We start from the raw sequence: 20,575 nt of genomic DNA, 5'->3' as shown, positions 1-20,575 counted from the left end.
ACTGTTTGTCATCAAAAAATTGAAACAAAAGTTGCTTGTCATGTGGAAAAAATGAGCGTTCAGTCACAAAGTTAATCCTTTCTTCTCTTTTTGTTCCCTTCCATTTTCCAATTTACTGCTGTTTGTATTTCCTTTCTTTTTGTAGCAAGCAAGCTCAGAACTCTCATCTTTCTTGAGGCAAAGAAATCTACTTTTAATCTCAGTTGATCAGATCTTGATTCTGTTTTTAGTATGGTTTTACACCAAGCTGTTTTGGTAATGCTTGCGAGTTACTGAGGTGTGACCTGAAACGCGTCTTCTGAAGCAAGCTCTGATCTGAAATCGGACAACAGCATAGAAGGGCACAAAACCAAATCCTTTTCAAATATTACAAGAGCCTTTTATGTAAATTGAGTAAAACAGTGGAATCTTCACTGTTGGTAGTTGTTGATGATCAGTTTACCAGCAAACATGCTTTCAGTAGTGGATTGGTTTTTTTGGCCATACAATAAAATCTTAGATATCACATATTTCCCTTGTTTGTAGCTTTGTGCTCTTCAGTAGCTGGCTAGATCTGTGTGGTGAGTTTGGTTTTACAACTTGGGCTATTTCAGCAGTAATGGAGTGCATGCAGCTTCCCATTTCACTGAACTGGCACTGAGGCAAAAGAAAGATAAAACCACAAATCATTAAGAGATTGCAGACCTAGCTGCACTGTCTTCATTTCAGAGCATTTTCTCCAATGTGAAAAATAATAAGGTTACTGGCATTACTTTTACCTCTGTGAGATATTTTTCCTGCAGATGTATTATGTATATGCTCTCCAGTCATGCTAGTGCTTTGCTGCCAAGTCAGATCGACCTTTCTATGATCAGATTTTGATTTTCTTAGTTGCTGTGCTGTGTGTTGTAAGCTGTGTCCTCACCATTGTAATCTTCTTGACTGCCCCTATCCTCTCTGTATTCTACTCCTGTCACTGTCTTAAAATCACTTTGGTATCTGACATCTTATAAAGAGCTCTCAGCTACTGAAGCCTGCAGGCTTCTGATATTGCATTAAATACAATTGCTTTCCAAACAAGTGATGATACTGCTAGAGATTGATTAGATAGCTACACTTTGGTACCAAGTGTGGTGTTTCCCTCTTGTTCTGATATTATCAGATTCTGCTGTGTGATTGAGGCCAAAACGAGGTTTGTTCTGACCTCATCTTGCTGGATCTGTTGACATTGACTTGTCTCCTTTGCAGCAGTACAATCTATTTGCTCTGTGACTTCTGCTGTTTACCCTGTATTGTCAAGAAGCACTGTTACGATGTAGACATTTAGATGCTGAGAGGCTCAGTGGGAGCAATGTTCAGCCACTGAATTCATGCCAACTATCATAGTCTACATGAACGTGAGAAGTCACATCATACTTTACCTGCTTACCAGCAGTCTTTGTGTGGGTCTGTAATGCAGCGTAATCTTAGAGTATTATTAGTATTCGTGTGCAAAAAAATCAGGTATCAATCACAGCATGTATTTTATTAGGAGTAACGAGAGCATCACATTTGGTAGTGTCTTGTACTTCGCAGTGTTTTGTTTCTTCCTCTGTGCTTGCTTTGTAGTGTTCTGAGTGCCAACTATGAGATTCAGGATTGGCCTTCGCAAAAAAAAAATTGTAGTCAAACATCCCAGTTGCGTTAAGGACTTTTGCCTGGAAAGGTGGGCATTATCCTTTGAATAAAGCCCCCTTGACCCCATATTTGAACTTACCCAATGCAAGGAAAGCTAAGTACTGAGCAGTAGCTCTGGAAATAGTGGCTAGCTCCTCATTCTCACCTTGATGTCAACATAGCAGGGCTCCCCAGCAGCGTAAAGTTTACTATCAAATCCGTACCTCCTCGGCCTCCTCCAGCAATTCTGTATGTTAGATGAAAAATCATGCAGTGGGTGAGGCTGGAAGGGAACTCTGGTGGTCAACTGATCCAAACATGTGCAGGCAGTGAATGTTCTGCATGATCACCAAGTGAGAAGGCCGGCTGAGTTCTGTGAGGAAGCAGTTTGGTTGTTTAGCGCACTGCGTTCCTTCCTCCACCCACCATTTCCATAAGCAATAACAGAGTGCTTTGTGTTTAATTGGAACATGAAAGTATCTGCAGATTTATGTTGGTGGTGATTTGTATTTTGTGGGTTTTTTAAAGCAGGTTAACTTAAATATTTTTTAGAAAAAAAGACGTTGACTCGTGTGTATGGGAACTGCTGAGTCACGGCCTGAACCTCTGATTAATCACCTGAGGTGAGCCATGAGTCAGCCAGAGGAGCACGGGTGAAGGCAATTCACCTGTGCTGCCGGAAGGGGTGGAGCCTGGTTCCACCCCTCCTAGACCTATTTAAGAGCTGGCTACCAGAGGGGAAGGATCTCTTCTGGAGATCCCCTCTCTTGGTGTCTTCTGGTGAGCTCAGCCGAAGGGTAAGCTCTTCCGCTTATTCTCTTTGTGATCATTGTTTACCTTGCTTGATTCTCTCGATTATATTGTGATTACAACATCTTGATATCTGTTGATTAAACAACTATATTGCAATTATAGCATCTTGATTATACACTCGTGAATGCATGTCCTTGGTCAGGTGCTTAAAGGTATTGCTGATCTGAGCTCCTAATGAGTGATTGTCTTTATTTACCTAAGAATTAGTACCTTACTGGTACTGGTTGGGATCGTCTGCCCTTAAATTGTTTCTGAAAATCCTTTTAAGAATGATGTACCTAGCTGTGTGTATGTCTGATGGCAGTCATCAGTGGCAGAGGCACATCTACCCCCTGCAGCAAATACATACACATGTATGTAGTAGGAAATTTCTTTCTTAGCAAGGCACTAATCCTACAGTTTAAATCCCAGTCATGGTAGGGTTAACTCTGTTTTATTGTGGTTTTTTTTTTTTTTTTTTTTTTTTTTTTTTTGTTCAGTTTCCAATATATGAGGTACTTGTACATTACTTACAAAAACTTTCCTATTTCAGCGACAGCTGAGGAGCTATGGAAAGGAGCTTTGGCAGAAACTGGTGTGGGAGTAAAGAAAGGAAGAGGAAAGAGAAGGAAGAAAAAGCTGAAAAAGAATCTCAACAGAGGCCAGGAGATTGGGGAAGGTAGGTCCATAAATAAAGGGTTGCAGAATATGTCAACCTTTTCACATGCAGTGTCTTTTGATTTAGCATACAGATAAGTTGCTGTTAATTTCTGTGAGCAGCTTGAGGTATCTCTGTTTTCTGAAAAACAAAAATCCTTGTGCAGTTGTTTAACGCAGTTCTTTGATTTTTAAACACAAATTGTGTCACAGGAAGCACTTCAAATGTGTGAGTACTTTGTGTTTTATTGCACTTTTCCAATGCGTGGATTTCAGTCCTTGCTTGACATAAAACTTTTTTCCTCTTATTTTCAAGGACGTTCCGGTTTCCTCTGGCCAGGTCTTAATGCTCCTCTGATACAAGGTGGGAGAGTACAGGCACTCAGTCAACGGAAAAAAGAAGAACGAGACAGAATTCAGTCTGAGATTATTCAGCAGAGAGATACGTGGGAGAAGAAGAGAAAAATAAAAATGAAGAGAGAGGGAGGATGGAGTGGAAAGTGCTGGGGAGGTGTTCTTCTGGATCCTCCTGATCCAGGTCCTAATGGAGGTAAGAAGACTGAATTCATAGCTTTCTTAGTCTTATAAGCCTTTTTGTCAAGGGGCTGGGTAAAAGGGAGATCCAGACTTTTCCTGTGATTTGAAAATCCAGTTTGTACTTCTGTCTTGGATGCCTTTGTGTCTGTACATATGCTGATATGTTAATTAAGACGGCTGACTCAGAACAAGTTGCATTTACTCAAGCAAAATTTGTTAAATCTCTGCTGTTAGGTGAATGTGTTATGGACTATCTGATATTATACATCACTGTGGAGTAGTGTGTCATGTTACAGACTGTTACAGAGGCTTTGGAGTGTGGAAATATTTTTGTGTTTTTGGCATCATTTGTCTTGAGTATGAAATGCAGCTGTGTTTTTGCATTGTTTCTTAAAGGATCTGTCGTGTTAAATCAACTTTTTCTTTCTAGTAATGTAGTGAAATATGGTTTAAGATGTTGCAGTTTGAGTGTGGCTACTAAGTTCTTTATGTGCTAGAGAAATACCGTATGTGTCTAGAGAAATACCATAGTGAAACTAGAGATCTTAGAGTGGACAAGTAAACTGTTTTTTTTAATCATGCTGTTCCTCAGACCACTAGGGAATTTTCGTTAGCTTTAACAACTAAAACTGTAGCCCTCTTCAATTAAGCATAAAAAGAAGTTGCTACATTCAGCTGAGTTTTCCTTGTGAAGCACTTTATGGTGCTTGAGGACGATGTTTGTTACCGTTTTTCTGTAGTCTTGTATGTCACATGAGGTAAGAATGACAGCTGATTTCTCTCTAGCACTTGTTTGTGACAAGTTTCAGTCCCTAGTTCTCTTAACTGTTAAGCTTGGTTCATATCTTCATTACCCAGAGAAAGCTGTGATCTTGGAACACACGTTGCAGAAAGTCTTTATAAATAGGACTTGCTGCATAAATGGAAATCCCCATATGAGTGAGAAACTACGTATATGGATTGCAGTAACTTTTTTCTGTTCTCCTTGCAGTCAGCTTTGTTGCTCAGTCTGTCTACCTGCTGTGTGGTTTATGAATTATTCTACCTGCTTATTTTCTGGTGATGTTCTATTGGACCTTAATTCAACATTCAGGCATGCTTTGCACCAAGCCATAAGACAGCGAGAGCATTGTCTTTCCAGAGCAGCATAATGCTGTTATCCATGTAGAATGAAGTTTTGTTGTTGTTGTTTTAATAGTTTTTTGTCTTGTAAACACATCACCACATAAATGTGTCCCACACTGCTGTCTTACGTTTCTCTGCTCCCTTGCCAGGCCTTCAATTCCTGTAGCTGGAATAGGTAATTCTGTGGCTTGTGTTGCTATGGTGTCACAGATATCTTGTTTCCCTCAGACTTTCCTTATAAACTGGTGGAGCTCTTACCTTCTGATCTCATCAGAAGCTAAGAGATCAGAGCTTTTTTTTTCTTTATACTTGATTATAAGAGTAACTTGTTCTATTTCAATATCAGCCTAATACCATAGAGTATAAATGAAAAAATTCCTTTATTCACTTATCTGTGTTTCATTTTCTTACCTTGAGAGCACATGTACTGTGGAAGGCAGCAACTTAATGGAGGAGGCAGCCTGTCTTTCAAGTAAAAACTAGAAATTTGAGAAGTTAATGAATTGTTCCAAATTCCTCTAAGCTATTGTTGGAATATGGAGGAAAGTCAAGAAAATGTCATAGTTTGGGTTCTGTGCTTTAAGTACAACACTGCGTTGCTTTTAAAATCAAGTGTGTTGTCAAGTAGTTTATTCTGTCAAAAGTAGTAGCTGCAAATAGTGTTATTGTATGAGCAAATGGCACTCTTTGGTATTTCTCTACATTTCAGTGTGATTACTGATCACAGAATCATAAAGGTAGGAAAAGACCTCCAAGATCATCCAGTCCAGCCATCCACCTACCACCAGTTATTTCTCCCACTAAACCAAGACCCTTACTACAACATCTAAATGTTTCTTGAACACCTCCGGGGACAGTGACTCCACCACCTCCTTGGGCAGCCTGTGCCAGTGCCTCAGCACTCTTTCGGAGAAGAAATGTTTCCTAATATCCAGCCTGAACCAATCCTGATGAAACTTCCAGGCCATTCTGTCTCGTCTTTTCACTGTGTGTTATAAGTGTGCTTGAGAAGAGCAGTTTCTGATTAGCATGCACCAATTCCCTCTTAGTCCATTAAAAATTGTGGGAATTTGCAGATCTCCACATTTCAATCTCCATCTCTTTATTCAGAAGAATAATGAAATGACTTCATAGGACATTGTGTGTGAGAGGACATTGGCTGTGTTCAAAGCCCTGTTTGGGTGGTAGAAGAAGCAGACTTGAAACTGTCAAACCTTATGAGTCTGTTTGTCCTGAGACTGGCATGGACAGATTCCATGGTGTCCAGCCAGGTGTGAGCTGTGGTTTGAGATGCTACCATTCAACCCTGCCTACCTGGTATTCTGGGAGGCTTCCTCTGAATTGTACTGAGATGATGACATTTATAACAGTCCATATAAACGATAAAGCAACACCTGAGTCCCTGTTTTGTTTTTTCTCCCCCACCATTATGCTGTTTTAAGCTCTGCTGTGACTGTACCAAATGCAAGAAGTGTTTAACACTAGTCTTCTAAATGGTGACATTAACACTAGTGTTGTAAATGGTGAAAGCTCTAGTTCATAAAGTAAATGGGAGAAGCAGGAAGTTGGTAAGATCTCCTGTTTATCCTGCCTCTTACACTGAGGTGCTGCATTTTACCCTATTGCCCATCGATTTCAAAGGCAGTCATTTTTCTTTTTTCTGGAATAAAGCAGTGTGTGTCAGGGTGAAGGTCTGTGGATAAGATAAGATCTCATGGTGCTTTTGTTGGCATGGTTTTGTGCTCTCTTATTACTTGCCAGCTTTGGAGTTGGTACTTACAGATGGTATGTCGTGCCCAGAGCTCTGTGCTGTTCTAGCTCTTTCCTACCTTTGAGATTTTTATAGGACACTTCAAAAATTTATTGTTCCTTTCAAGCCCCTTTTAATGACAGAGCAGAAACACACTGATTTTAGTGCAGTGAAAAGGATGTGTTCACCATGCAGAGCTGAATAGGTAACATATACCTGAACATAGCTCCTCTAATCATCATGATGACATGAATTGAACTCCATGTGATGTGGAAGCAATGCGTAACACTTTAACTGTAACTATACAAAATGAATGATGCTTTAGTTGTCTTTAAATGCAAAGACTTTTTCTTTTCAGGAAGCATTTGAAATTGGAAGAGATTGAAGGAAGTTTGGCTGTGTTGTTGGTTATTTGATGTGGCTGTGTTTTGTTTTTTCTCTTCTCTTGAATTTCACAGGAATATGTATTAAGAAAAGCAGTTTGAGTCTTGTTGATTGTCTAGCATGTGTTTCAGAATGTTCTGAACAGTACTGGCTGATAGTATTGCTATGATGGAAGCTGACCCATTTGATGATGTTTTTAACCGTTTGCAGCTTTAGCATGTTGTGCATTAAATATGGTGGTGGTTTGTTCTCTTTGTTGTCGTTTCTTTCACAGTTTTAGAGCAGTGTTTTTCTTTAATTGTACTGTAGACTTGTTTTTCATAGTATTTCTGCAACAGGAGAGAATTAGGAAGAATATCGGATATAATTTAATAAAAATGCTTCAATATACATGCTGGCTTGCTCTGATTTCCCAGAGAGTATTTCAGGTTTAATTTAGAAAGACTGTATAGCTTAACTTGTGGTTAAAATATTGAAGAGATTCTGAGGTCAGTTCAGGTTTTCATCAGCTCTGTTATTACGTTCTGTGTGACGTTCAGACAAAGCTGTTGAATTGAAGTCTTGCTTTACCATTAAAAGAAGTATTATTTTCCTTCCTGTGTGCTACGCTGATTATTTAGATTGGACAATCATTAGAGACTGTTTGCATCTTAATTCTCTTGCAACCACAATACCTAAAAAGATAATGTACAGATTCCAGTTGGAAGCAGGGGTACCTAATAGAGCACAGTGGATGTGTATAGGTTTTCATCTCTTTCATTCTGACAAGAACTGTACTGTACTTACAACAAGAGTGGTGTTACACTTTCTAGGAAGTTACCACTTGAACTGGATTTTTTTAAAGCTGGATTTCTTAATAGATGTTGATTTTTACGAAAGAAGTAGTAATAAAATTATGCGTTATAAATAAAGAGTTACACATTGCTTTGTCTGTTTTAAAAAGAACGAATGACTGGACTCGTGTTACAAAGCACAAAGCCTGCTCCAAAACAATGCCTCCTGTTTCATCACGTTAGCCCGTGATGTCAGAGCAGATGGGGGTTTGGCAGCAGGGTTTGAACCCTCTGACAGCAGAGTGGCAGTCTGACACAATGGCATCTGACGTGGAGTTGCATGTGGAGCAAAGGTGTGGAATTGAATCCTTCCATGCAGAAAAAGCGGCACTCATTGATGCTTGCTGAGCACTTATGGAAACCAAACAGTGGATGTGAGCACAGTGAAAGTTAGGCTGTGTGGGCAACGTTCTCCTAGCAATGGCTCTGCGTGCAGCATGCAGACTCTTGTTCATCACTGGTGAAAATGCTTAGCTTAGTGGTGGTGACTATGTTGGAAAATAGAGTTTGGTAGCAGAGAGTTTGTTCTATCAGATGTTTTGTTGTGCCCTTTGTATCTGTTGCAGTTTCTATAGAAACAAGTAGGAGGCGTTACTTTTGGAAGAATCTGTATTTGAGGCCTATTTGTAAGGAAGCAGCTAATTTCATTTTTAGATGTGTTCAAATCGTTTTCTGCTTACTGCTGAGATGGATTTATAAATTACAGCTACATAAAATTGCATTCGTCTTTAAATTATGTTAACTGCAGGGAATTGTGCTGATATGTAATTAATACAAGGGAATGTAATACACTGCTTTTTCCCCAACAGAAACTTACGAGGATTTTGAAACAAGAGTCATTGAGGTAAGCATTACAAAACTTTTCAAAGACTTTAATTATAATTATTTTATATTGAACTTGTAATTATTTAACAGTCTTCACTAAGTCAGTGATACAGAAATTAGTCTGTTTCAACTGCATGACATAATCTGGCATTCTGTTCATGGAGATTTCTCTGTTGAAGAAGTAATATCTGATTGGAATGAGTGGCTATGAAATGGGAAGTGCTTTCAGATAAAGCTTTAACAGTTCCCACGCAACTGTAGTGCAAGCAGTGTAGATTCTAAAATACTGATCTCTCCATTGCATGTCCTTGTCATCTTTTTTCCAACGCAGAGTAGCGCTGCTGATGTGTAACTGATTGTGTGTGATCCCTTGGCTGGTGTGATGTGATTATCTGGTTACTAAATCCAAGTAACTGAAGATATTTGCTCACTGTTGGCGATGCTTCAGGCTAAAAGTCAAGGTCTTCAACACTGCCAATAGAAGTTGTTTTGAAGGCCCGAATTTTTCGTGATGATTTCGACAGAAATGCCACTCAGAATGTGGTCAGAGAAAATGCTTTTTAAAAATGGGAAAGGTGAATTTTGTTTTGAAAACAAGATAAACTATTAATAATAGATTTTGAATAGTGAACTGTAAAGTGTCAGTAGTGCAAATGTGTGTTGTTGCTTCTCAATGGAAAAGCCATTCCTGGAGAATGTAATGCATTTCAGAACAGACCATTAACAATTAGAACTATGCATGCTCATGCTATTGCAAGTTCTTTTGTCTACCATTTATGTTATTAGTTTTTCTAACTTCAAACACGTTTGTTACTATGGAAACCATGGAATTACTTGAAGCCTTGTTGGGGCAAGTCCTGGCTTCAGAAATAAGCTCATTTCTTGTGACTCGTTTGCTATCAGTCTGGAACCAAATGATGCTGAGCATCCAGAAAAGGCAGTAGCTCTGGAAGTCAGAGCACTATTTGCATTCCCCTCTCTTCTACTCATGTCCTAACTCTGTGAGATTTGTGGTAGCTGTGGCCAGCTAATTTCTAGCTCTATCAGTGTTGTATATAGCTTGAAGCTTGAAATCTCAATCTGTTGTAGCTTTTCTTGTCAGTTCATAAATACTTGACGTGCTAGAAAGGACTCAATATTTTGCTGAACTGACTGAGCTATTAGAAAGCAGAACTCAGCAAGGTGTAGCAAATTGACCGCTTCCAGCTGGGTGCATCAAATTGGTAAGTTTGGCCAAGTCTTTCTTGTTTATAAGCACAGATCTTATTGGTGAAGGAGAAAGAGCTGGGAGAAATTCAGTGTTCCTTTGCAGCCCTCTTTTTTTGGGTTGAAATCTTAGAGCTGCTTTTGTCTCTTGGAGCCCTGAAGCCAACTACAGGAGCACAAAGCAGGGTGAATACCTAAGAACTTGTGAGATCCTGGATTGTGCTTTTAATAAATTAAATTAAACCCTGCTATACAAATATCAGGGGCATAAATCAATCCAGTGGCTTTGTGTTGAAAGTAATTGCATAAACTTGTTTCTTCAGAGTATTCTCATGTTGCTTACGGATGAAATTGCTTATAGGATTTGTCTCAGAGTTATCATCGAAATCTTATTTGCAATTAATATTTAACTACTTTATTATTGGAAAAAGTATACATGTCTAGCTGCTGCATTGAAAAGACTGCTTTAATTTCGAACCGTGATCTTAGAGCTGAGATATTAACCTGGAGCTGTGCACGTTCTCTGACAGAAACATGCCAAATCTCTGCTTCATGCAAACATTGTCGTCTTTCTATCACTGTGAAAAAGAGTGACTGTCCAATGGGTTGCTACACAGTTTTAAATAAATAGTGCTGACTGTTCATCACTTTCCCCCTTGTCATTATTACAGTTTTGCTTATTAGCCAGTTATGTGAAATACTGCCTGTATTTTTAGCCAGTGTTGTGTTATACCACTGTCTAGACACGGTGTTTATACCACTCTGACTTTGAATTTCTGCTTAGTTTCACTCTGAGCATTTCATCTCCTGTTCTGCTACCAAAGCTGACTTGCAATGCCTGTTTTGGAAGGCATCATCCGTTCTCTGTACCACTACCAGATACTGTCCTGTATCAATCTGTGTTTATCTTAAAAACTAAGTTGCTATTTAAGATCGACTTTGATTTGAATGAGTGAGGTGGTAGTGGTATGTACAAGTACAGATGAAATAACACACGTGTGAAAATTAATGTGCAATGTTTTTTTTTTAGATGAATGTTTGATCACAATTCAATACATTCCATATGAAAATTCACAGGTAATGTACTTCTGTGGACTGAAAAAGGAGTTGCAGGCATACCAAAAAAACTGGTTATTTTTTCAGCACTCTTAAAACCTGTTTTCTTTATCAAAATGTAAAGCACAACTGTATTCTTTTTGCTGTTTCCAGGGTCATGTTCAGCCAGTCTATCACAGTGCACACAACCATTTGCCATAACAGTCAACCTGTGCCCTTCTCCCCCTCTCCTCCCACATGCCAGTTTCAGCCTATACCAATGGCAAATGGCTGGTGGTTGTTGGGAGCAATGGGTGTGTGCCCAGGGCTGTGCTGAGGGTTGGACACAGCTGTCTGAAGGGCTTGCTCTTATTTGCAAATTGGTTGAAGGCTGAAGGGAGCACAATGATGAATCTTTCCTCCCTTTTCACCTTGGGCACACTACTGGTACCTTACTAACAGCGTGTCTTTAGCCACTGAAACCCATTCCCCATAATTTAAAGGAAGGGAGGGAATTGTCAGCTGTAATGTTAATCCCAAATGTAACAACAAAATGGATTTCACCTTTCTCATGTCTGTCCACTTCCCAAGTGTCCCAGCTTCAAAGGGCTTGAAAACCATTTGAAGTGTTCTGCTGTCTTGGAACTTGCCATGTAGCTTACCGATTCTGACATTCCTTTTTCATACTTAAGGTAATGTGGAATAAGAATTGATTTTTAGATCTTACTTCTGCTACAGTTAGTGTTACAGGAAGTGTTACAACCTTAACAAGCCTTGCAGGTCACAGTGTTTTCAATTAATTGAAAGGTCATATTGGAGAGTAGTGGCTGTTCCTTTGTCACTGTGACAAAGCAGCCAGTTAGAATTCTACATTAGGTATTTACTGAATTGGGCTGTTCTGTATCTCTGTAATTATTTACAGTTAAATATATTAAATAACAAAAAACTGAGTGCTATGCAGCACTTCTATGTGCTGTAGAAACCTTTCACTGCTTCATTATATCTGAATAATAAAGAAACACTTGGAAGGCAGGCTGGGGAGGTACTGTTATGATGTTGCCACAGGTGTGAGAAAATAGGAATGTATTTTGCAGTAAAATACAGCTGCAAAAATACAGGGGCTGCTCCAAAAGTAATGCCTCTGATGTTACTATGTTGTGCCAGGCTATCAGAGGTTGATATTGGTGGTATGGCAGTAGAGGCGGAACCTTCCTGCCACTGTTCCATTACATTTTATTGCTGTGTGACAGATGGTAGCAGAGGGGCAGTCTGACAAAAATACCATCGAGCATGGAAGTGCATGTAGAGCGAACGTGTGGAACCGAATTCCTCTGTGTGGGGGGAAAAAAACGACACTCATTGACATTCACTGGTGCTTGCTGAACGTTTATGGAGACCAAATAGTGGATGTGAGCACAGTGAGTTGATTGCTGATACATTTCAGCAGTGATGATAGCAATATGAAAGATGAGCTGTGTTCTGGATGGCCATGAAACAAGCTGTCACACCATGAAAGGAAGAGCGTCCCAATGTGCTCATCCATGGAAGTTGGCAGATTGCAACCAGGGAGCTGCGTTTGCAGTTAGATATCAGTTTTGATGCACTGGAAACAATTGTGGCAATGTTACAATATGGCAAACGCACAGGATCAGAAAGAACACCACATGCACCTTTTTCAGTGCCTTATTGAACCAATACGAGGCTGAAGGTGACAACTTCCTTGATCACATCATTATCAAGGATTCTGTTTTCCCGGAAGCCAAACAAACCATCAGCTCTGACCATCGCATTGCTGATGCTGACTAAGCTGAAGGCTTCAAATTCTCAAGTTAGACCAGGGAAGAAGACAACTTGCAGTACAATAACACCAGGCCCTATATCAGTGTGAAGAGCATGGAGGATATTGCCCATCTTGGCAGGACTGCCGACCGTAGTCACTGTGTAGTCTGGATTTTGTGATTTGACTTCCATCTGACCAGTGAAACAATAGCAGGGACTATGTTGGTTTTGATTTTGTATTAACTTGTGCTACTTGAAGCAGGTTGCTTGGGCTATCTTTTCCACCTAATCACAGAATGGTGGAGTTGCGAAAGCACCTCTGGGGGTCCATTTGCTCCAGACCCCTGCTTCAGTAGGGCCATGTAGAGTTACTTGCCCAGGTAGGTATTGTCAAATAAATTCTTATATTTTGGTCTAAAATCACAGAGGTGGCATTAAAAAACATAAATAAAAAATAAAGCCTACATGATAGCTTGTGTTATGACACCATTTACTTTGTAATGTGTTCAAAATTGGAAATGAAACCTAGTAGTCAAAAAGGCCGGAAAGCATATAAGTGTAGTGCCCCCTTTGAATTGTTCATGAATGTGAGCTTTCTAAGGATGAAGATAGAGCACTAAATGTATTTTGGACCTGACAGGTATGTTTTTTGTTGTCTGATACTGAAGTTGCCAGCTGCAAAAAGTCTGTCTGTAGAGAGCTTATTTTTTGTGTTCATATTTTTTCTTTCTGCCACTTCTTTCTAGTAAAGATCAATTTACTTGAAATTGTACCTGGGATTGTACCTAGGCTACTGCAGCCTTTTAAGTGGCAGAATAATTGCATTTTCAGTCAGACAGTTGTGTTGTGTCCTGCCTTTTTTAAACCAAGGAAACACTTACTGGTGTTTAAGTATTTAATGACGGAAAGGCAAAGACTTTAAAAAAAAAAATAAAAATAAAAAAATAAAAATAAAAAAAAAATCAGGTCAGGCAATAGATTGTTTATATAGGCCACAGCATATATATGCTGGTACTGTCCTTAAAGCAAAAGCTACTTTCTGCAGATAAATGTACGTGGATCCTTGTGTTTGCGGACAGAGCGTGGAATGATGTTGAGCTGGGTACTGAGAATGAATGTTGGCATTACCCATGGCCTTGTTCTTGAAATCCAAAATAATTTCTTGTTCTTTTCAAGGCTATCTCTTTCCTATGTTGTAGGTAAAACTTCATATGGACTTTATTCTTTTATCTGTAGTTGGTTTTTTTGTTTGCTTGTTTAATTATTTGGTTTGGGTAGCTTTTTTTCTTTTTTGTGTGTGCTCTTTTTCTTTCTTTCAGAGTCTGTAGAAAGGGATGGAAGATGATAGGACAGAAGAATGTTTTTAACGCTTGCATACTGAAAATTACTTAACTGGTTCTTCCTAAGATGAAATCAATCCAAGTAAATTGCATCAAGTGGATTATGGGTGGATATTCTGAAAAGCATCTGAATGGTATTTTCCCAGGAATCAAGTTATTGATGAGCTCTGCTGGAGGCTTTGAGAAGAAATAGTTTTATCCTGTAATCAATACAGTGTGCAGTCAACGAAGCCAGATTTAGAGCTTTTGCCTGAATCTTGTCTTTGTCTTTTTCTGTATTATCTCCAGTGGCAGGCTTTTATGACTTAATTCTCAGTTGAACTGACTCAAGATTAGACGTACTTTGCAGAGTTGTATCATAGTATTGGCAGTTCATAACTGAGTTGGTGTAGTGAGAATTGATTCAAAACCTGTAATTTTGTAAAGGTGGCATTTTTTGTCAAGTGAGGTTGGTTGGATGGTGGTTATTTCTGTACTTTCTCCAAATGCCAAACTGTATTCAGGCATGGTTTTTCTTGATTACATGAGACCTGTTTCGATGCAGTGTTTTGCCTCTGCTGTTGCATGGCACTTTAGCAGGACTGAAGGGAACAGTCAGAATTCTGAGAGTATGGTCTGCTCGTAACTGGTGTGGGGTGTGCTGCTCATTTTCAAGGCAGGGATAGAAGTGCCTAATCAGAAAAACATAGGAATAGCAGCAGCCAAATGGCTGGAGGTTTTTGCAATGGAATTAAATGTTTTGCATGTTTTCCATGCAATAGGATGTCACCTGAATTTACTGACTCATTCTGAATGTAGTCCTTGGTAATTATTGATGGGGACAGTGCAGGCAGCTTGGTTACCTGGAGACTCTTGACTTGGGACACTTTAGGAATGGAGACACTGGAAACCACTAGGCTTTCTGTACCAAACTACAGAGAATTGTCTTACCTTAGGAACAGTAGGTTGGTTTTGTTTTGTTTTGTATGATGAAAGTAATGTCAAAGTCAGAAATAAAGGTTTGGTGGGCCAAAGTGAAAGAACCATGTCTTTGGTGTTTCAGTATGGATTGTTATAAAAGGTACCTGGAACTGTGGAGGAATATCTGTAGGTAGTATGAACACAGAAGATTCTGTTTTGTGCTACAATAATATGTTTTGCATCCACTGAGCAACTATGAATTGCCTAGATGTAGCAGGGAATCATAAGTAGAATATAAACCGTAGTTTCAATTTTCTATGAAGTAGCAAGGAAACACATTCATACATGTTTGCTTTAGGAGCACAGAATTATTCTCGGTAGACTTAACACTTGTGACCAAAAGAACATTCCTTAAGGCACAGTCAAAAGCCTTTATAAATCAATGGAAATAGTTTTTTAGCTGTTGTTTTTGCAAAGGGCACAACCAAAAAGGCTTGTTATGAAAGGAAATGCTGCTTGAAATTACAGTGTCTGAGATCTATTGCTTGACATCCTTGACTGAAAAATTATATGGTATAAGTGATACTCTGAGTAATAGTTTACTTAAAATGAGATGTTGGCACATATGTATTTTGGGGTTGTAGAGATGTAGATTTTGATTTTAGAACTGCAGGCAAATTTTATGAACCAAGGATGATACCAGTGATGTCTTTTGACTGATAATGAAAGTTACCTGTCGGTTTCTATGATAACATGTGAAGCAAGCTGTTATAGGACAGAACAAGAGCTCAGACAGGAAATGTAAACGTGTGCTATAATGTCTTCAGGTTGGATTTCTTCAGGAAAAAGTTTAACCACCAAGGGGGTAGTGAAGCACTGTATCGGGCTGCCCAGGGCAGTGACCACGGCACTGAGCTTGCCTGAGCTCAAGAAGCATCTGGATGAAGCTCTCGGTCATGTGGTCTGATTTTTTGGATGGCCCTGTATGAAGCCAGAGCTTGGGTTTGGTGATCCTTGTGGGTCCTTTCTAACACAGGATATCCTGTGATTATTTTTTTTCTGATGTTCTAGGAGTTTGGCACGCTGCCTGCAACTGCAGTCATCCTCTGAAAAGGAAGCGAAGCCATCTCAGATGTGATGTGGCTTCAGGAATTGTGCTCAGATATGTGCTGTAGCATGAAACCACATTTAGGCCTGCTCTATGTCAGTAGGGTATTTGGATTGCATCATTTTACCTAGTGAGCTATGAAGGAGGATTTTATGCATGTCACAGGACAATTATCAGCACTAACCTGAGCTTTATCTATAGTTTCTCTGCAAATTGAACTTATTTTTAACTTGGATGAGAATTGTGCTTGGGATTTATCCCAAAGCTGTGATGAATCAGCCTTTGTGAAAAACCCCTCAAGTGTCTGATCAGAAACTTTCATTCGATTTGCTCAGTGAGGGGTGGAGGAATCTATTTCTGTGTAATGGTTCTTTTGCTTACTGTATGCAGTCAGCATGCAGGGGATGGATGCAGAGTAAACAGGATGACTGAGGCTTCCTCTTAGCCTCCTCTTCTCTAGGCTTACAAACCAAGGGACCTCAGCTGCTCCTTGTTCATCTTCCTCTCTGGACCTTTCACCATCTTCATAGCCCGCCTTTGGATGCTCTCTAATAGTTCTGTGTCCTCCTTCTATTTTGCTTTGCTACTGATTGAATCTGGATACAAGAAAGCAGCAGTCACATCCCTCAGCCCAGCTTCAGAAGCTGGAGCCAGAGCTGCAGGGCGTGGTGGCCACTCCTCATATCTCTAACACTGTTCTACTTGGTGGATCTGGAAGCATAGCAGCCTGGCCTTAGTTGGGCTACTAGATTCATCTCTATCTCCTTATCAGGCCGTGCTGATATTTAATATGAATCCACTAACTTCTTGAGAAGAGTAGCAGAAGACAAACTAATTTACCTTTTGATGCGCTTCCCCTGCCACTGTCAACCATGTGCATGCTTTCAAGGAAGATATCTCACTGTCCTGTCACTTGTCAGCAGGACTAGTTTTGCCCTACAGCTAGCTTGTGCAATTTAAATCCTGGAATGATAGAATTGCTTAGGTTGGAAAAGGCTTTTAAGATCATCAGTCCAACCACAACCTAAGCAGACTACCCTAACTCTTAACAACCAACCCATTGCCAAATCATGACCCTGAGAACCATATCCAGATGGTTTTTTGATACTGTAGTTTTATGTTATACCTGAGAGAAGCTCTGTCACTGTGGTATGCATCTACTCTGTCCCTAGTGCTTTTCACAGAGAAGAGAAGGCTGATACAGACACAATCTAGCTAACAGGAATTTGATTTTGTTTATAAGACATGCAGTTTTATTACTTTATTCTCTCAAGTGTACTGACTTCAGCCTTTTAGCTGCGTCCCTCTCTAGGACCACTTGCATGAAAAGATTTTCTTTTAGCACCCTTCTCTTGTTTTATTTTCTATCACCTTGTACCATAGTATTGAACCAGAGGATCTTCTGCCATGAGGTGTTCAACCTGCATGGATGCTCTCATCAGCAGCAAGTGAGTAGCAGTGGTCACAGGTGTGGCCCAGAGGTGCCCAGATTGTGCTTTGTAGAAAGGAGGGGTTCCTATGGTCAGTCATGTATTGTTATTTTTTCTTTTTCACATGAGGAAAACTAACAAAGTATTGGGTTTTTTTCCTGTTTCTAGCACATTACAACAAGCTGTTAAGTGCTTGGAATAACAGTGGAAGGACTGCAGCATCCTTGCAGGCTTCTAACTCCACCTTTGAAACTTTGCTATTCCTTCTCTTGAGGAAGGTTTGAAGTGGTTTCGTTCTGCATTTCAGATGGAAGAACAGTATCTCTGTGCTTGAAAGCAAGCTTAATCTGCGTTGTTGGGCACTGAATAATAGAAACGGAGACAGTCAATTTGAGACACTGTGATTAAGGTTGAGCATGTGTGTTTTGGAATTGAAAAAATTGACTTCAAATCTAGCTTGAATTGCAGTCTAGCAAATAAGGGTAATTGTGTCTTAGTTTCAGTCACAATTTCAGAGGTCATGCTGTTTTAAAAGTGGCAAGCTGTTACATTGTGTATTAATTAATTCCAGTGCTGCTTAATGATACGCTTTCAGTTGAATTGCTTTAACTGCAAAATGGAAGGGAAGCACTTCTGAACGCACTCCAGCAGAGCACTGATCACTTTGATGTAAAGAGGCACGGGGGTGTGCAGGGAGAATCTAAGGACACAGTTGTTCCAGCAGCCATGGCTGCCTGGGCACATTATCAATCTCGAAAAACCTTTACAGCATTTCAGGAGAGATGCAATAGCACTGATTGTGATGGGTGACTGAACACATTTTCCTTCAAAGCTGTTCAGAAACAGCTGACAAGTGCAGTTTTAAGAAGAGGCTACTGGAGAAGCTCATTGTGTGTGTCTTTCCTGCCACCTTCTGGGTAGGGTAAAGAATAATCTTGAGTTGACTTCTGCAAACATCACATTATTTGTTCTTGGCAATATGTATGTCAACCTTTCATTATGTAAAGTATGTATCTAGACAAACTTTTGCCTTCCACTGCAAAATAGCGTTCTTTCAGTGCTCCTGGAGAGAGCGTCGCTCTGCTTCAGTCTCTTCCTTTCATCATTCTTTTGCATTTCCTGTAAATAACCTATTTCCACAGGTACTTTCATTGTAGAGTGCTTGTGTTTTAGCTTGCTCTTGTGAGCAGTGAGATTGCAGAAGGAGTAAAAGCTTGGAGTAAGCAATTAGTAAAGCTGATTATTCTTTGAAGCCTTCTACAAAGCACACACATTGAATTTAGCAACATCTTTACTTTAATAAAAGGATGAGTGGAATTTTTCAGAAGTACTTAGTTCTAATCTGTACCCTGTGTTGTCAGTAGGTTTTGTCTTATTGTGAATTTCAGTTAAACTATTGAAGTCATATTGGAATAATTTCCTTTCAAATAAGGATATACAACCAGAGTAGCTTACTGAATTATATATGGGGAAAAGTGGGAAGTGCTGTTTAATTTCTACACTAACAATGAATATTTAAATTAGCTCTTATTATAACATGGAAGAACCATATTGGAGCTTCAGAAAAGTAGAAAACAAGATTTTCTTGATTATAGATGTACACACACAAACACATGCATATAGACATACGAAGAAACAAGAAATAAAAATGTTCAGCACATACATACCTCAGAACAGGACAAAGGATCTCTGATAAGATGTTAGACCACGGCTGTCCAACCTTTTGGTTTGCCTGGGCCTCATTGAGTGAGGAGGAGTTGGCTTGTGCTGCATATAAAATATAGTTAGTGTAATGTCGAACTGTTATCTGTTGCACAGCTAAACACAACAGAAGTTGTGAAATAACTTCTTGTGTGTCTGAGTACAGATTTTTAACAGCTGCTATTGAATGTCTTCAAGCCAGTGTCCTGCTGCAGTTGATGTTCACTGGCAAAGGTGGTATATATTGAAACACTGCACTGCAAACTTCTAATTCCTCTCTAATAAGCAGAATCTCTTAAAAAAATAAAAAAGATGGGTTGTGCTGTAACAAGATGCTTTGTGTTTCTTTCTTCAGGTGAAAAATGTGTTTTGTATGAAGGCGAAGGAAGGCAGAAAAAAATCAATACGTGCTTTAGTGGCTGTTGGAAATGGGAAAGGGGCTGCAGGTACGTGTGTTTGCTGTGTCTGAAAGATTCCAAAAATCATTGCTCATAACGGAGCTTTTGAAGATGTGAGGAAACATTGTATGCCAGAAAAAAAAATTATGCTTTTTTCCATTTATTTCGTTTATTATGTCCTCCTTAGACATGAGGATACTTCTTTGTAAGTATTGCTGCTTTTAGTTACAAAGTAAGGACTGACTTACTGGTACTCCCAGGTAACATGGACTGCCTTGATTCAGAAGTTTGTCATTAATCTGTTAAGTCAGAAGACCATGAATTTCCTTCAGACTCCTCAGGAAGCTCTCTTTATTGAAATTAATCCTAGAGAAAAGCCAGCAAACCCCATTTTCCTGCAGATTTTGTGTTTGTACTTTTAAGGGAAAAGAGCACTTGTGACTATTCGAGTCTATTCCTGTAGTCACTTCAGTGATTTGCAGTTTGACCCATTTATAGGTTTTCTCCATTACAATTTTTATAAAGGCCTTTTCAGCAAGCAATTTAAAGTCCAACCTTAGAAATGCTCTTTATGACATAAAGGAAATGGGACAAATCAAAAGAGATGGGATATTATGAAAGATTCAATAATACAAGCTATGAACAGAGCTCTTTTCTTTCTCAGCAGAAGCTGGAGAAAGAATACTGATCAGAGGGATTCAGTTCAGTTTTATTCTCCTTGTAACAGGAGTAATTAAGCACAATTATGCTGAACAGTAGCACTTGCCAAGCTATCTCTAGAAGTAATCATACTGAGAGGATCCCATCTAATATTATGGTACTGCTTCATACATTAGTAAGATCAATTAGAGCAAAGACGTATGACTGAGAACTGGCATGTTGTGCCATGTTCCTCTCCTCAGAAGTTAAGAATATGTTCTAAAGTAAGTAATTGTAATTCCTACTTCAAGTAAAGAGCTTAACAATCTTGGCCAGAAGAGCCTTTTTGCTGATCAGAGTTGGACTTCACAAAATAAGGATAACAAGAATTCCACTCTACTGCAGCTTCTTACGGGATTGTATGCAGAGTAGATTTGCCGGAAGAAATCCCCGATGGTTTATCTCAGCCAGTGATCACTGCTGATTAGGAACAGTGATGAT

General features: G+C 39.4%; 1 protein-coding gene across 1 annotated transcript in view; it reads left to right on the top strand.

The window, feature by feature from the left end:
* MRPS5 (mitochondrial ribosomal protein S5) overlaps nucleotides 1–20,575 on the top strand; it is a gene marked incomplete at both ends in the record, with an annotated part of 43,664 nt that overhangs the window by 11,086 nt on the left and 12,003 nt on the right. Inside the window, 4 exons of the mRNA XM_079532979.1 lie at nucleotides 2,981–3,106; nucleotides 3,401–3,634; nucleotides 8,523–8,557; nucleotides 19,393–19,483. Coding sequence (XP_079389105.1) covers nucleotides 2,981–3,106; nucleotides 3,401–3,634; nucleotides 8,523–8,557; nucleotides 19,393–19,483 — 486 coding nt within the window. The remainder of the gene's footprint in view (nucleotides 1–2,980; nucleotides 3,107–3,400; nucleotides 3,635–8,522; nucleotides 8,558–19,392; nucleotides 19,484–20,575) is intronic.

This window comes from Tetrao urogallus (genome assembly GCF_951394365.1).
Source record: "Tetrao urogallus genome assembly, chromosome: 2".
Taxonomy (NCBI): domain Eukaryota; kingdom Metazoa; phylum Chordata; class Aves; order Galliformes; family Phasianidae; genus Tetrao; species Tetrao urogallus.
Note: the sequence above shows the minus strand (reverse complement) of the source record. Positions and strands in the feature narration are given on the sequence as shown.